This window comes from Priapulus caudatus, unplaced genomic scaffold (genome assembly GCF_000485595.1).
Source record: "Priapulus caudatus unplaced genomic scaffold, Priapulus_caudatus-5.0.1 Scaffold400, whole genome shotgun sequence".
In the NCBI taxonomy this organism is placed as follows: Eukaryota; Metazoa; Priapulida; class Priapulimorpha; order Priapulimorphida; family Priapulidae; genus Priapulus; species Priapulus caudatus.
Window position 1 is genome coordinate 160,953 of NW_014577461.1, and position 17,967 is coordinate 178,919.

The 17,967-nt window shown below is 41.5% G+C and overlaps 2 protein-coding genes across 2 annotated transcripts in view; one reads left to right on the top strand and one right to left on the bottom strand.

The window, feature by feature from the left end:
* The window catches only part of LOC106809961 (sulfate anion transporter 1-like), a 45,479-nt gene extending 38,529 nt beyond the window's left edge, over positions 1 to 6,950 (bottom strand). Inside the window, exon 1 of the mRNA XM_014813202.1 lies at positions 6,772 to 6,950. Coding sequence (XP_014668688.1) covers positions 6,772 to 6,854 — 83 coding nt within the window. The 5' untranslated portion in view covers positions 6,855 to 6,950. The remainder of the gene's footprint in view (positions 1 to 6,771) is intronic.
* A 1,798-nt stretch (positions 6,951 to 8,748) lies between these two features.
* The window catches only part of LOC106809962 (LIM and SH3 domain protein Lasp-like), a gene marked incomplete in the record, with an annotated part of 23,349 nt that continues 14,130 nt past the window's right edge, over positions 8,749 to 17,967 (top strand). The window contains 3 exon segments of the mRNA XM_014813203.1: positions 8,749 to 8,975; positions 10,885 to 10,979; positions 16,690 to 16,774. Coding sequence (XP_014668689.1) covers positions 8,907 to 8,975; positions 10,885 to 10,979; positions 16,690 to 16,774 — 249 coding nt within the window.

Genomic DNA, 17,967 nt, shown 5'->3' on the forward strand with positions numbered 1-17,967 from the left:
GGACGGACGGACGGACGGACGGACGGACGGACGGACGGACGACCGGACGGACGACCGGACGACCGGACGGACGGACGGACGATCATGCGATTCTACAAGCTGCATCTGACTATGTCAGATGAGCTAAAAACTAAAGTGTAAAACTAGTTACACTTATCGAGTGTTACATTATATCAAGAGCCCATTAACCCTGGGTTTAATGGGCTCTTGATTATATATAACACTTGAAGCGTCACTCCAAGTAATACAGGTGTCAGGTATGTAATCATAAAGTGTTAAAACAGTGACACTTTCTTTAGTGTCAAAACTTTACACTATATATGAGTCAAGCTGAGCTCCCCAATTTCTTATAAGAGCTCCATTCCCTGCTCTCACTTTCACGAGAGTTAACATTGTTCTTTGTTCATAAAGTTATTTACTTGCGCAGTGGCTGGAGGTACGGCAGCCGTATCTTAACGTCTCGAGGCTACGGGTACGGCAGTCCATTTGCGCATGCGTCGCTTTCCCACAAGATAATGCCGTTGGAAATTAATTCACGATTTAATTCACGATTAAGATTTCTTGATGAGCTAGAAAACACTCGGATTTGAAGTAAGAAAATTAACATTATTGTGCCAGCTAGCCTACACCAGTTGGTTGGGATTGATTGTCAGTTCAGATGCAAAATATTGAAAGCAAAAGGTTATACACCATAGATTAATTGGGTACTATGACACGCGTATAGCCGAGCCGGATTGCCGAACCGGTGTAGAGTTAGGGTTAGGTTAGGGTTAGGGATAGGGTGACTGTTTGTACTTGTGTGTGGGACTGCCGTACCCGAGTAAAGTCAGTGTTTACATTTAACGCTACAGTACTTACTCGTTTTAGTCCAAAACGAGTTAATATTTACCAACGGGGTGTTAATATTACTAACACTTCATTGGTGTAAAATATTCTAACACTTGCAATTTACACGTAAGGTGCTGTCTCTAACTGAACTCTTTATAGTGTAGACAATTGACACTTTAAGATTCAATCCGGACACTATATTTTTTGAGTGTGCTACTACATATACATAGTTTTATTCAAAACCTAATAAATACGCAATACGACTTCTTGTAATCATTTGTACGACAGCTATACATAGGGTTTGTACGACAGCTAACAAAGGGACGGCGGCGAGGGAACTAGGAAACTTCACTTAGCTAAAACTTAAACTTAAAGTTAAACTTAGTTGCAGATGGGGCCAAAATGTAAGCTACCTATAGTTAGTTAGCGGTACGCTATCAGTATATGTAATTTAGATAATTTTGCGGTAAATTTGCGGCAGCATTAGTCTTATACTTATAGTTCATGGTTCTTATACTTAGTAGGTTGAAACGTCGTTGTATTCGTCAGCACCCTCGGCAATAAAGACGAGTGTTAACAACATTGGCTCTACTGCTACAATTTATCAATTACGACGTGCTAAGACGTCACATGTATAAGTACCAAAACTAACCTAACAAATAACAACATTTAAATCAATGCGTCTCTACTGCTCAGTCACAATTTCTCATACATTATTAACTTTTATTAATAATTTAAAATATATGCAAACATTTGAACTATGGCTAACCTAATTTGACTAACCTACATTCCATTCAAAATGGGATTACACGGACTTCCTCGATATATGCAAGCAGTAAATACGCGGCTAATTCAATATATAAGCACGTATGCAAACACCATCATCATAAAAACGACGAAATCTGACACCAAATCTTGTCGATACGTAAACATTCACTACTTTAACTAAAAAGGAAGGCGATGCTTGCACGTCATCATGACGTCTTACGTACGTATCCGGAAGGAAGCTATATACCACTCACCACGCGCGTGCAACAACCTACGTCACGGCTATAGTTCCAGACTACGATGATCATGACCCGATCCTATACGTATATAGACACAAGTTATAATTATAAATGTCTGCACAGGACAGCTTCGTGATCACGCTATACATGAAGGTCGTGCTATAGTGACGCCCCAGTGAAGTCCGAATCCTGCATTCACCATCTCATAACACACGGTATACAATCTCTTAGGAAGTCGCAATGTAAGCGTAATTACGTTCAATAACAACAGTTTATATATACTAGCTGAAACCCGCGCTACGCGCGGGCCTAGTGACTGTGACGATGGAGAGTTTAGTTGTTGCACATGTTTGTTTTTTATGGTTGAGATGTCAATACAAATACATGTGCAATCATGCTTACACGTAACACATTAACCATTTGTTTGGCAAGTACACGGTAAAATACACACACCCACACAGAAACGTTTTATTGTATGCTATGTACTGGTCGATGATACGGACTCCAAAGTTAGAATATAGATAGATGTGAATGGGTATAACGTAAACGTAATATTACGTGCTTCGCATGTTTGCACTGTTTGCGGACCAGGTAATATTGCGTGGTTGTGATCGCTTATTTCTACGCATGTTTGCACTCTGTGCGGACGACGTAATATTACGTGCTTGTGATCGGACCGCTTGTGACAGATCGGTGTCCACGGCACCCGTTAGAACCCGTCCCGTGTATTCATCGATCTCTTCTGTGAATTTGGCACTATTTAGATCCAAACTGACGGAGCCTTTCATTAACATACATACATACAACATTCGCCAAATTATAGTAAGATACTTGCGCTGCACGGTAAGCTACGGTGGCAGCTGCAACGTAATTTGTTTGGGCTCTTGATCACGCACCTCTAGCACATGCATGTGCATCTGTGAAGCGCACTTCTACGATACCACGTCGTTCGAAAAGAAGCAAACACCCCCACAAAAAATCACCGCGCCATTAATACCCCGTACAGACTGCAAAATTTGATCCTACATCAAAGTCTTGGCGCACCAAATCGTAGCGTACAGACATAAAATTCAAGTCATACAGAAGGGCGAGGGACACGCGTACCATGAAAGGTAAATAATGATAAATTCGGCATTATTTACCCCCGATACACAATCAGGTTATCGCATACGAGACTGACTCGGCGACGGAGCATGGATATTATAACTAATTATACAGAACCATGCAGCTGCAGTGTCAGATGAACTATAACCCCATTCATGACGCGACAGTTTTCAAACGTTCCATCGCAAATAATAAAAAAAGGCAGATAAATCATACCGCGGCTACACATATATACATACACAAGACACTTGTACTTACGCAATATGTCCGAATTTCACCATCTTCTCAAGTAGTCGCTATATCTGCTGCTATCCGCCTATGTAACCGGTGCCTGGTTTCTATATACAGACCGGCCGCCGTGAGTCTGCATATGAAGAAGCCGTACGTGTGTGTGTGTGTGTCTGTCTGTGCGTCTGTGTGTCTGCGGCACGTGTGGTAAGTGGAGCTTGGCCCGGGAAGGGCCGCGGTTGCGTTTATATACGCGTCCTGATCAACGCCCCGAGCAGTTTACTACACCCTGCCCGTCTGCCGACGATGATGACAAAGGCGAGATAAGCCACAGCACGGCTCACCTACTTTGCCGCTATGCTAGTTTTCGTCACACGCGAGCATGTCAATGAAAGTGAAAGGCATATATGCGGTTGCCCGTCTGAGACAGCCAGCCAGACGTACATCCGGGTGTGCGAGTACGTAAAATCCTGCATATTCATGCACGCGAGTTTAACAACCTCACGAATTGCAGTTATATAGTCTATCTATAGGAATATCCAGTTATCTAGTCTTATATCTATTTCTTATATAGTACGCATAGATTCATGCAGTTACTTATTGCGCGGGGTGACGTCACCACAACAAAACTGAAATGGAAGATTGATTGCGTAGCTTAAATTTGATCTTATCATTAATTGAAAAATAACACGTTCTTATCCAAATGAAAAATATTAAGTATACTACATTTTGTACGCACCATCCTATATACCACTGTTGCCATAACTGGCAACATACTTGTGCTCTATAGTTAGACAAGCTATAACGTGTGCGTGTGCGTGTGCGTGTGCGTGCGTGCGTGCGTGTTGGCACAATGCACTGTGATCATTGCCTGGCATTCACAGGTGGCACAGATAGAAATTACAGCCAACACGGGAGCTCACTAACAACAACAACAACAACAACAACAAGCTTTACTAAAAGAAGAAGAAGAACAACAACAATAACAATGCCTATAGCAACAACAAAAAGAACAACAATGCCAATAGCAACCACAAAAAGAACAACAATGTCAGTAGCACCAGCAACATTTATGCACTTAATTGTATCTACACCTAGATTCGCGCTATTTTTCAACTAACTAGGTTGTTGTTGCCGGTACAAATCGGCCATCCCAACTTCCCCATACCCACCTCCTTTGCTGACCTCTTTTGTACACAAAGAAAGCTGTATCAACTCCAGATAACTTTATGGACCCTGTATATATACGGATGTTTTATTGGCGAGTTACCAGGAAAAACCTGGAACCTGGAAAAGCCGCTACCAGTCCATATATTGTTGCTCACCTCCTGGATAAGATCAACATTTATTCCCTAGCTACTGCACGAGACCACGGTGCCACGCACTTCTTTTGTTGGTGGCTAAAGTGGTGACACGACGAAACAATAACAATAATTTACGTGCTCAGAGGGCTGGAAGAGTAGCTACGTAGTTATTGAGCCTGCCCCACTTTATACGCGAAAAAGGTTTACCTGCCAAAACATAAGCATCCATACACACACTCATGCGGAGGTGATCCGGTTTTAATCCAATGTCAATTAATTTCCCTGACCCTCTACCCTGCGGCACATCAGCATCAAACAAATGACTAGCCATTGCATATCCTCATCTGAGCCAATAAAACACAAGGTTATAAGTTTACAACGTTTTATCGGAAGACATGCTACTCATGTTTGTACGTTGCAAACCTTGGCCGAGAAATATATATATATATAATTATGCAAAGAGGTTACGTGTACGTTATGCTTGAGGTCATGATTACTCAAGTATGCCATCTTAAAGAAATAGCTATATGTCTCTGTATATAATATGCATGCATGATGGATTTGATAGAGTTAACAATCGTTTATGAAGGTTAATTGCTCGGCCATCGGTCATTCAAAGTGCAATCTACTTTAGATGTGTGTACATAATTACGCTTTAGAAATTGGTGCATTTGCTGTCTCACGATATAGTTCGCGGAATAACTCCCCAAGAGGGAGACGTAAGGTGGCTAGTGAAGGATACAGATGGCAGAGAAATTGGCAAGCACGACAAGTATGCAAAGCACGGCAAGTGCTCACATCATGTGGCTGCGAGTGCATCGACTATAGCATCGTCAAAGCAAGCTTTCTATTGTTCAAAACTATGTTGTCAATGTACGTCTATCACGCTGACCAGCCCGGGGCAGGTTTGTCAAATTCCGCTTAATTGTTTAGTTACCACCGTATGCAAGGTCTCCGCGGGAGTCGCGGCTAACTAGACCGCTGACATATGCACTATTGGAGCCAGACAGGCGCGTCTCTAACGGTGGATACGTCTCATTAACCCTTGTTGACATTTTGACACCAGAGTAGGGGGTTAATTAGAGAGTGTGTCTGTTATGTTGGGTGTCTGCATTCCATCCGATGAATCCACAAGGTAGGATATAATTGGAAGGCAACTTTTCATGTGTACATATACACCCTCATCACCCTCATGCAAAACTATGCAGTGATATAAGTTTGAATAGTGATCATGCATCCATTTCAACCACTGGATTATGTTGAATGGGTATAGGTGTAAACTGTGCATATATGCATCTTAGAAAGGCACCTATAAATTATTAAATATAGAAAACTTTGCAGTTTACCCAACTCAATAAAATGAAACAAGAAATGTCTGTATTACTTACAGCCCATAAATGGAAAAAATTTCTAGTAACAATTAGAGAGGTCAAATTCATTGTGCATGGTAATAACAAAATTATGACACTCTAATTGAGATAGTAAGTACCTAACAATAAGTATAATAATTTGATGTTTTAATAATAGTAATTATAATTATTATATTGAGTAATATATTGATAATAATTAGTCTAATTACTTATTACTCGATCAGTTGCTCTGTAAACCAAGTAGAGTAGGCCCTACCATACGGTACCCTAGCTCGACCAGGTTCTACGACTGTTTCACGCCGTAGGTTTACGATCGCCACTTATTCTCCGATTGCCCGGAATATGATAGCTTGCACAGTATATATTTATCGCTGTGGCTATATGCCCGGCAGCCGGGCACGGTCTTCGATTTCCTAAATGCCCAGCAGTTCCTAACCCTTACCCTAACCCTTGTTTACTTGAGATAACGCTGAAAATTAAAAACTGCCGGGCATTTATAGACCGTGCCCGGCAGCCGTCACATATATGCCGGCTGCCGGGCATATAGCCACTCTGTATATTTATAGCTATATATCTGGGCCACCATACTGTGAAGTAAACTGCAGTAATGCACTTTACACGGATGTGAATTATTGATTAAAAATAACAATTAAGCACAATTAATAAGACAATCACTGACACTGCGTTCGCACGTACAGACTACAGTGGAGTGGTAATTAACTTACACAGTCGCAGACTCGTACGTAAGTTAATCCAACCAGTAGATCCCCGGTTGAGTCTGAAGGTTATTATTAATATTAATCTATTAATTAATACACCCGTGTCATGAAATACTTGCTGACAGCTCACACGAATGCCACATCTGGAATTCATCGCAGCTGTTTTGCATTGCTTCCGCGACGAGTTGAGGATCAACAACCTAGTACCTACCCACTGCTGGCACTGTCACTGATCGTCACATCCTCCTCTTCCTCTACTGGGTAGCTGGGTCCCTCCGGGACATACTCGACCATCTGATGACCCTTAGTTAAATTAACTGACGTGCCCCAGAGTCATGGAACACGTTTTGTGGCGAGAAACCGAGAGAGTAAGAAACCCAATCAAACACTCTTTACCGTGGCTTCCATTATTACTATGCATTACTGGCAGCGGCAGCAAACGGCCGACACTAGCGCCCCTGACGAGCAACGTGTGCATCTTGCAGATCCTGATTTCGCGCATCTGTGCGTCACAGAAATAGAATAAATTTATTCTATTTCTGTGCTGTGCGTGTGTGGCAAGCATCATGATATTATCTTATCAAGAGCATGATATTATGTATTCAGGGGCGGATCCAGAGGGGGGTCGAGGGGGTCCGGACCCCCCTTTTTACCACAAAAACGCACGCACGCACGCACGCACGCACGCACGCACGCACGCACACACGCACACACACACACACACACACACACACATACTTCTCTTATATTGTCCCCATAAAAAAATCTTGTTTAGCGCTAGTTTTTCTGATAAAGATTTACTTATATATATGTAAATTCGTTATAAAAACCTAGAAATGGGCAAAGAGGGGTCTGCAGGCGTCCGGGGGACCGGATCTGATAAATTTTTGCATTCTAGACATCAAAATTACTGCTCTCAGAATGCACCAATTTAAATAAAAAAATATTGGGGGAGGTCCCCCAAACGCCCCCTAAGTGGCCTTCGGCAGCTTTTTAAAACACCAGAAAATGTAAGCAGGAAAAAGTGCCCTTTATTTCGTCCTGGACACCCCTTTTTCAAAAAGCTTGGACCCGCCCCTGTGTATCATGTATCATGTATCATATAACAATGTATATGTTATTATGTATCATATAACAATGATTATTGATGACAATAATATTATGTATTATATAACAATAAATATTTATCATATAACACGTATTTTTTTATACCCCTTATATAACCTTCATCGTGACCTAGGCAGACACTTGCCTGAATTTGCCGAGCTATTTTAATAATTAATATATACCTTATGCAGGCAATTATGCACACTGCACAGAAAGTCGACTACGGTATGAATAACCTTTATCTAATGTAGGCCTACAGATCATAGAAATAATATAGATAACTATATCGTTATATAGATGTAGAGATAGTATAATGTAGATGTAGATATAGATATAGATGTAGAATATAGATATATAGTTATCTATATTATTTCTATGGTACAGATTGATGAAAATCATGCGCCGGTGCGTGACGCGGCAATTTATACAATTCTATGCGACCCTGCATGTCGATTGCAAGATAACGTGAAGGTTAGGAGAACGCAGTAGCAAAGTGCAAGATTACGGAAAAATATGTACTTGGTTGCGTAAAGAAATTAATTAATTTATTCCTAAGAAGTTTGAAGACGAGAGGATTGTTATTGAAAACTGGCAGGTCCAGAGCAGAATCAACTTGCGTCATGCCCTAAACCCACGTCCCGGAACAAAATTAATACTAGCAAACGATATACGTTATGAAAGAAGGAGAAAAAGATCCCATCCTCGATCTCCGAGAGTAGGACTAAAGCGAATATAGGTACGATCAAGAGCGTATTAAGAAGGTATCCTTGTAATGCGCTCTTGGTGTGTGGCGCGTGCGGTGTGCAAATTTATACGGTATATTTTTACATCATTTGCTGCCACTAGATGGCGGCTAATCCTAACTAGCCGAAGAGTAAAAATAAAAATGCACAATTTGACAATTTGTAGTCTTAAAACCGGAGAAAACGCCGGCATATGCCATATATGTATACAAACGATTTCATACAAAACTATCATGCTCATAAATGAGTAAATAAATTGAGATTCTTTTTGAAACATCAAAAATCTGTCATGTTCGTGCATGATATATTCACTTGCATTTTGACCAATCTGCTTTTACTTTCTTTACCACGTGATATAAACTTTCGCCATGTTTGATGTGTAAGGTTGGTTTTTGGGAGTGACATCCTAACAATTCAGCGTCTGCCAATCTTTTGGACTCCTGCATAGTGTGTAGAACGTTGTCTAAATTACGCGTTGATAGTTTAGCTACAGAAAATGAATAAGAAGTGCGACAAGTGCCTGAAAACAGTCTATCCGACTGAAGAACTGAAATGTTTGGATAAGGTGTGTACCACGACAGTCAATTTACAAATTACAGCACTAAACAGGCTTTATCGCGGCAGTATTGCATGCAGTTTTAGGGCGAAGTTATTACGCTGCTGTTCATGTGACGTTCTTAGAGGTACGGTATAAATTGGCAGTGTCTGTGATAAATCAATCATAAACGATGTTTGAATAATGGCTAATGAGTAATGTTTATTGTTTGTGATATCTGACATTAAATAATTAGATTATTATCTTATCTTATTTTAAACGATGTTGTTATGACTAACGTCCATGCGATAGGTCAAATTCAAGCAAGTGTAGTTGCAACGTAATTTCCCAACGACTACAGTCTACAGTAAACAAACAGTCAAAGCTGGGGGATCATGGATGGGTACAGTGTCAATACAATGACTACGCACTCTGTTCTTCACCTGTATTGACTCGTAATGAAATTGTCAGTATAAACTATAAATATTACTGCACAACACAATTTCGCCATATAGTTTCATGATATATAGGCCCTACATCCAAAGGCGTCGGAAGCAATAAAATAGTGCCGCGGCTTTGGTGATAGCTAGGGCGAGCCCCGGGGAGGCGAAGCCACCCTAGGGGGGGGGGTCTGGGGGCATGCCCTCCCCCGTGAAAATTTTGAAATCTACAAGGCAAATGGTGGGCTCTGGTACATTCTGAGCATTGTGATTTAGCACAAAAAAGTGTTTCACTGTAATTTTAGAAAAATACATGATTGATTTGAAAGATTTGTTGCTTAACATAGAATTAAAATATTCAATAATGACCAAATAACTCAAATTAATTTTTCTCACTTTAACACGTGGAATAATCTTGGTAAAACTTCCTGAAATACATTCCCATTCAAGAACAATGGCATACAATTGTACTGGTGCTCACAAACGAACTGTTAAAATTCGTCATGAAACGCGCTGACCCCGAGCAAAGCATGCTCCCTCAATATAACGCAACGGCATGCTGCCTGCATAGAATCAGGAGTAGACGGTGAGCAGAGGAATGTGTGCCAGAGTTCTGGATCATAAAATTGTATAGCTACAGGTGACCTGCAGGGGCGTGTACAGGGTTTGGACCAGGGGGGGGGGGTCTAACCGTAAGACATACCCAGCTAACAAAGTTATGTTCCTTGAATGTTATGGGAATGTTTCTTTTAGGTTAACATTATTCAGTAACGTTCTAATAACGTGTTTTAGGAAAGTTTTCCTGACATTCTGAGAACGTTTTTGCACGCGAAGGGGGGGTCTGGGGGGCCCTCCCCCAGAAAATTTTGAAATAAGACCCCCTCAGATGCGTTTTCTGCGCGGGCAGGAGGGGGTCCGGACCCCCTAGACCCACCCCTGTACACGCCCCTGACCTGACCTCATCTGACCCTGGTCTCTGCTTATAGGGGCAGTCATGATTACACGTATATACAGATATCAGGAGTAAGATAATATAGGATCCTATATTATCTTACTCCTGATAATATGATGTACCGCGCAAAAGACGCGCGTATACAATTTATTGAAAGATTTTGGTTACGGAAAATTTATGGCCTGAAAAAAGTGCCGCGGCAGTCGCCGCGGCTGCCGCGGCAGTTCCGACGCCCTTGCCTACATCCATGTTTATACTGTACAAGCTGCATGTGGACAATGGGAATGGATTTAGTGGCCCAACAGTTTTGGTAAAATCCAAAATTGTACTTCTTTAGTATTATGTATAGCACAGTATTGTTATATAATATACAAGGCCATCAAAACGAGGTTGTTTTTGACTATTTTAGAACAAACAACTAGATTGATAGTTAGAAATAAGATGTTATGTGATAAAATGTTATCATGCAGCGCTAATAGAAATAACTATGTTACTCTGAAGGTATCATAAAATTTCTCATTGTTGTTTCCAATGTTTATTTCTTCAGACATGGCACAAGGCATGTTTCAAATGCACAGTCTGCAACATGACGTTAAATATGAAGAATTATAAAGGATATGACAAACACCCTTATTGCAATGCGTAAGTATTGTGTAATTCTGACATTGGAATGTTGGTGTGTATTGGTGTACCAGATGCGTATGTTATGTGGTAAGCGTATAATAATTCCAATTCGTGCCTAAATTTAGTACCAAATTTTTTTTTTCTCTCTAAAATTAGCAGCAATTAGCAGAAATAAATCGAGCAGAATCTTATATAGATTTCTTGGCAAACTAAGAAGTAGCAGGTAGCATCATTGTTGTAGTGGTTAGTAGCAGGTTAGTACTTACATAGCTCTTGATTCTGGTTGCTATCAGCACGCCACTTCGTACAGTTTCAGTGCTTGTGTTAGCACATCAAAATTCACTGCAATGAATCGGTGTTGCGCAGATATGTAATTAGTGTCAGTTATGTTTGATGTTGACATGTGGCAACATGGTGTGCAGCATCTGCCATCGCCTGCATGCCTGTCACGGAGGAACGCGTAGGCATTAACAATAACAGTGGTACAGAATGATGCAGCGAGAATTTTCAGAACGCGGTTTATGAATAAATTCAATTTTTTGCCTAGTTTGCTCAAATGCCACCCAACCACCCACTGTTTCCCAGTGTATTCAGCCACGGGTTTGGTGGTTTTCATTGCAAATTTTATATAGATTTAACTTTGTGTGCATTCAGGGTTCTTGACATTAATTAGCATTACAGGTTTTTTGGTTTAATGGGCTTGTATCAATGCGACTGCACTGTGCCCAGCTATGAAAAACCACCACTAAGCACCAATAGGAGTGATTGATGAAGACTTGAAAAATATCTGAATATTGTATGTATCTGTAAAGACACATAAAAATACATACACAAACATATTCACAAATATGTTCATAATACTACACTATACTAATAGCAGGGGTAGAAATTAACTGTTGAACAAGGGAGTCCAACGGACTCCCCTCAAAAAGAGGGAGTCCGTAGTCTGAAGTTCAATACTAAAGATTTGCTGGAAAAATACGGTAATTCCACGAGGCCGTGCTCTGGAACGAACTAGTTACTATAGCAGAATTTTCAGGGAGTCACACGGACTCCTGCATATATGTCAAATCAGGGAGTCCCTCCTCCCTCTCTCTCTTTTTCTCCCTCTCTATATCTATTTCTCTTTCTTTTTCTCTTTCTTCCTCTATCTCTCTCACCCTCCCTCCCTTCCTCCCTGACCATCCCTCCCTCTCTGCCTCTCATTCTCTCCTCTGCTTCACTCTTTCTCTCTCTCGCTCTCTCTCTCGTTCTCTCTCTCTCTCTCTCTCTCTCTCTCTCTCTCTCTCTCTCGTTCTCTCTCTCTCTCTCTCTCTCTATCTCTCTCTCTCTCTCTCGTTCTCTCGCTCTCTCGCTCGCTCGCTCCCTCCCCCACTCTCTCGTTGATTATCTTTTTCTTCCTATATGACGTGATAGCAGCTTGCTATAGGTGTATGTTTCTAAGCAGCTATCTGGCATCTGCGTGCCGCTTGCAAACTATTATTTTCTCTGCTACACAAATGTTGCGATAACGCATCCATCATCACCGTACAATTCGTGTCGCAAAAAAATCCGCCAAGCCTCGTACGGGACCGGTAAATTTGCCGTCGTCATCGTCATTGTCGTGGGAGTCTATCCGAATGCAGTGCAGTACGTTACGTGGTGAATAATCGTTGTTCTTACGTAATGCATTCAGCGATGTCGTTTTGAGGACACGCATTGTTCGGCTTCGGGCGATGCGCACGAACGAATGACTGTTGCTATATCTAGGATAGACTCAAATATGGGCATGGAAGGGACACGTGAGTGACATATTAATCATAGGGTGGAGTACCGTTTAGAGCAAGGCAAGTGTTAACAGACAGCATGTAGATGTAGCTGAGGCCATCCTTAAAAAATTCTATGTTTGCTGTCCCCCGACCCATTATTTTTTTGCGTGTGCGCGCGTGTGTGCGTGCGTGTGCGCGCGCGTGTGTGCGTGCGTGCGTGTGTGTGCATGTGTGTCCTTCGTCTAGCAGCCTCGGGCGGGTATTGATCTGGTGAGAGTGCTAGAGAGAGGCTGTGTCACATTGTCTCTCGCATTTGCATGGCGTGAGCGCAGAACGTTTGTCGGCCCCGCTATTCTAGTATCGGAGCTATTAGTTCCGCCGTCCTCTGTGTGTGAGAAAGAAACCGCAGTGCAAACTCCCCCCCCTCTCCCCCAGTGGCGTGGGGGGAGCCAGGCAGAGAAATTCGGCGTGTTGACTTAGACTTTTTCACTTCGTATGAAGGGTAAACTCCCCAGAGGTATTTCTGGCACGATGCGCGGGTAAAATGCTGCGGGTGGGCGTGTTGCTAGCGTGTAGTGGGGTGTGACCTCCCTCTACCTGCCAGCATACACATACGCAGGTACACATGCTACTATAGATTCACTTCTCTCTGTGGGCTGGGTTGGGTTTAGTCTGAACGTACTACTAGTGACCGGAGTGGAACCAACACACTGCATGCACTGCACTGCTAAGGCTTTCTCCCCACTCTGTCGGTATGCATGCAGACACACAGGTACCAGGGAAAAATATATTTATTTTTCGGGGGCTACTTTCCAAGCTCGCGTGCATGAAAATAACACTCTAAAATTTGGTTTGCATTGAACTCTATGCAAATTTACGGGGGCTCTTTTTAGCATTTCCGGGGCTCTTTTTGGCATTTCGGGGGCTAAATCGCCCCGAGCCCCCGTGTATTTTTTTCACTGACAGGTACACATGCTTATAATGTGGCCTCCCTCCCCCCTCTCTCCTTTGCTTCCTCTCTCCTCTCCTTCCTTTCCTCCCTCTACTCTCTACTACTTCTCCTTCTTCTCTCCTCCTTCCATGTCTCTCTGCCTTTTTCTCTCCCTTCTTGCACTCTCTACCTTCCTTACACGCCTCAGCATGCTCGCAGAGGTACACACGCTTCCTTGGTCATCACATAGGATGCCTCCCTCCCCCTACCTCGCTCCCTCCCTTTTCCTTACACACATACTGTGATACACGCTGTTAGGTACACGCACGCACGCACGCACGCACGCACACACACACACACACAGACACACACAGACCCCGTAGTGTGCTCCCAGCTCGCTAGCTCCCACCCCGCTAGGACACATGTACCCCACACACACCCCCCACACTCACCTGCTTTTACAGAGGCACTGACGCAGCCTTGCTAAATGCAGCCGTTTACAGTGTTATTATTCAGCTGTGTACTGTAGAATGACACCCCCCTCCACCCCCACCCCGTCACACGGTACCCCAAACCATGGCATCTCCAAAGAACCGTGGTGATCCCTGCCACCGTCGTTGAAGCGAGGCGGATTATACTGAGCCTTTCGAATCGTGTGAATAACCAACACGTGTTGGTCTATGATGTTTAGTGTAACAATTGCAGTCTAACATGCATACGTCTAATTGAGTTAAATTTTTAGTCTAATTTAGTCTAACACTTTTAACCCAGCTCGCACGTCTATCATTTTTGTTTCGTTCTTTTATTCTCGATCGGATTGCTTTATTTTGAGACTTGCCAACGCAGTTTTGTGACCGATATCTGCCTCTGTAGTTTACCAGCTGTAGTTACCTCTAAGTTAATCCGAGTTTCCTCTGACTAATGCCCACACCGACGATTTTGGTGGATTTGGTGTAGCTAACCCACACCGAATCCACCAAAATCGTCGGTGTGGGCATTGGTCAGAGGAAACTCAGACTACCTGTAAGTGTGAACAGGATGCAAGATATTAGTGACGTCGCAGTGGCACACGAAGGTCGAACTCCTTCCACATCCTTGAAAGTTAACATTCGACAGTGCATGATGATGAACTTCGTGGCTTTATCACGCGAAAAACTTGCGCATTAAATATTTCAGTTGGCTCTTGCACGCGCGTGATGACATGCTGTGGTAATGTTGCGTGATTGATGCATCGCTGTGCGGCTTGGTCTGTACAGGGTTTTGCCCAGGATTTTTTAGTGCCGGGCACATCCAGTTTCCACGAAGTTGCCACGGGCATGCCCCCCTGAAAATTTTTGATTTTTGATAGTCTGAAACTCAATTTCTTGCATTCTGAGCAATAAAAAGCCTATATATATCAGGCTTTTTTTTTAATATCAAAAATTAGTGCCGGGCGGAGATCTATAGTGCCGGGCGGCAACCGCGAGTACCGGGCACACCTGCTCACCGCCGCCCACCGTGGGCAGAACCCTGTGTGTATAATACACACAATACACAGCAACCCTTGTCCTCTTGCCAATCTATGCGGGATTGAGTAATGGAAAACGAAGAGGATTGAAGATTTAGAAGATGAAAAACCAACAACCGTACATTCGTAGTCAACACAGTAAAACATGTATCACATTGGTCACTCGAGGGAAATGGCAACAAAATTGTCCCTTATAAACACGTATTCCGTTCTATAGAGGTGGTTTAACTCTGTTACTGCAGTACAAGGACAATTTATCATAAATTTTTCACAATTTCATCACTATATATATCAGTTCAATATGATGGTTGTATATTGTGTTAATAATAATGATGATAATAATGCTGAATTATATATAATTCAGCATTATCATCATCATTATTATTACAACCAGCATATACGGGAATGCCAAGAGTCTCCTTTATGTTTATGTGTTCGTTCTATAGAGATGGTTTCACTGTGTAACTATTAGGTCTACTCAAGGGAAACACCGAACGTATCTGTTACAGAGAGTTATACTTTCCCAGGGTGCGAAATTAACGGGAGTCCGGAGTCATATACAGCCTGATTTACTGTCGGACTCCCTGATTTGACATATGCAGGAGTCTGTGTGACTCCCTGAAAATTCTGCCATACTAACTAGTTCAGTTCCGGAGCACGGTCTCGCGGAATTTCTGTATTTTTTCAGCTAATGTCCAATGAAAATTTGGCAGACATGCAACTGCATGAATCTTAAAAATAAGCACATGCGTTGTTGTTAATATCTTTAATTTTGAACCTCAGACTGCGGACTCCCTCATTTTGCTGCGGACTCCCTCTTTTTGAGGGTAGGGAGTCCAGTCTGTTGGACTCCCTTGTTAAAAAGTCAATTTTTACCCCTGCTTTCCGTATATGGAACTGTGTGTGATCTGTGAGGTCGATACGGACGACTCTACAGTAGTATTACTCTTTAGGTTGTGTAGCATATCTGCGTACAATAGGGTATTTCATGTCTTTAGATCCTGTGATATTTGCCCTCCCATCTTTCATCTGAGAGATTTCCGGAGGAGCAGACCAACTTTACATGTTAAAATAAGGAATTGAGGTGTTTTTGCACGTGAAATGTCGCATCATGTTAGACTCAGAGCTCGTCAGTGAGCTGTGTAATTCCCTGCAGCCATTCCCTCAAGGAATAGCAACGTGTCAGCGACGGTGGCTGTATCGTACCCATGCTGCGACACTCGCTCATCGATTCAACGGTCGTCAAATATATCGATGCGTAGCTAAACTTGTTAAACTTCTGCTTTTACTTGATCATCTAGTTGCTTCCTGTGCGATCATCGTATCTAATCTCGAATATTGGTTGTTAAATCTTGAGTGGGGGAAAACAGAAAAAAAAACATTGCTCGTTATCTGACCGCAGAATCTGAAGATATGCATACATATGTCTATATATATATGTCTATATATATATATATATATATTATATAAGCTTATATAATATATTATATACGTGTGTGCGTGTACAGTATGTGTGTATGTATGTGTTATGTTACTTTGCAGGCACTATCCATCCACTAAGTTCACGCCGATCGCAGACACGCCCGAGAACAGGAGGCTCGCAGAAAATACGAAAATACAGAGTAATGTAAGTGTAATTAACATAGGCCTATGTACAGAGTAATTAATGTAAGTGTAAATAACATGTGCCTATGTACAGAGTAATTAGTGTAAGTGTAATTAACATGGGCCTACGTACAGAGTAATTAATGTAATTGTAATTAACATGGGCCTACGTACAGAGTAATTAATGTAATTGTAATTAACATGGGCCTACGTACAGAGTAATTAATGTAAGTGTAATTAACATGTGCCTATGTACAGAGTAATTAATGTAAGTGTAAATAACATGGGCCTACGTACAGAGTAATTAATGTAAGTGTAAATAACATGGGCCTACGTACAGAGTAATTAATGTAAGTGTAAATAACATGGGCCTACACACAGAGTAATTAATGTAAGTGTAAATAACATGGGCCTACGTACAGAGTAATTAATGTAATTGTAAATAACATGGGCCTACGTACAGAGTAATTAATGTAAGTGTAAATAACATGGGCCTACGTACAGAGTAATTAATGTAATTGTAATTAAAATGGGCCTACGTACAGAGTAATTAATGTAAGTGTAATTAACATGTGCCTACGTACAGAGTAATTAATGTAAGTGTAATTAACATGTGCCTACGTACAGAGTAAGGTAACTGTACCTAACGTTTACGTACAAATGCATCTTGTTCTTTTGATACAGGCGTTTTAATATAAGCGATATAATTAATAATTGTACATTAATTATGCATTTAATTGTCGTAATGTTACAGCTGATATATCTATCTGCATATTTAAGTATTTATGTGATTATGTAAACATATTAAAGATGTATTACTTCGATCATGAGAAGAAGCTTGTCCTACAAGTACCACATCTTTGAATTATTCTTGTAAACTGGTAGCTGCTAAGCACAAACTTCTGTATAGAATAAATACCTGTATGTTGTAATATATATGTATATATATATATATATATGCATAAGAAGCTTGTCCTGCAAGGACCACATCTTTGAAATATTATTGTAAACTGGTAGCACAAACTTCTGTATAGAATAAATACCTATATGTTGTAATATATATATGCATAAGAAGCTTGTCCTGCAAGGACCACATCTTTGAAATATTATTGTAAACTGGTAGCACAAACTTCCGTATAGAGTAAATACCTATATGTTGTAATATATATATATATATATATATATATATATATATATACTACTACTACTACTAAC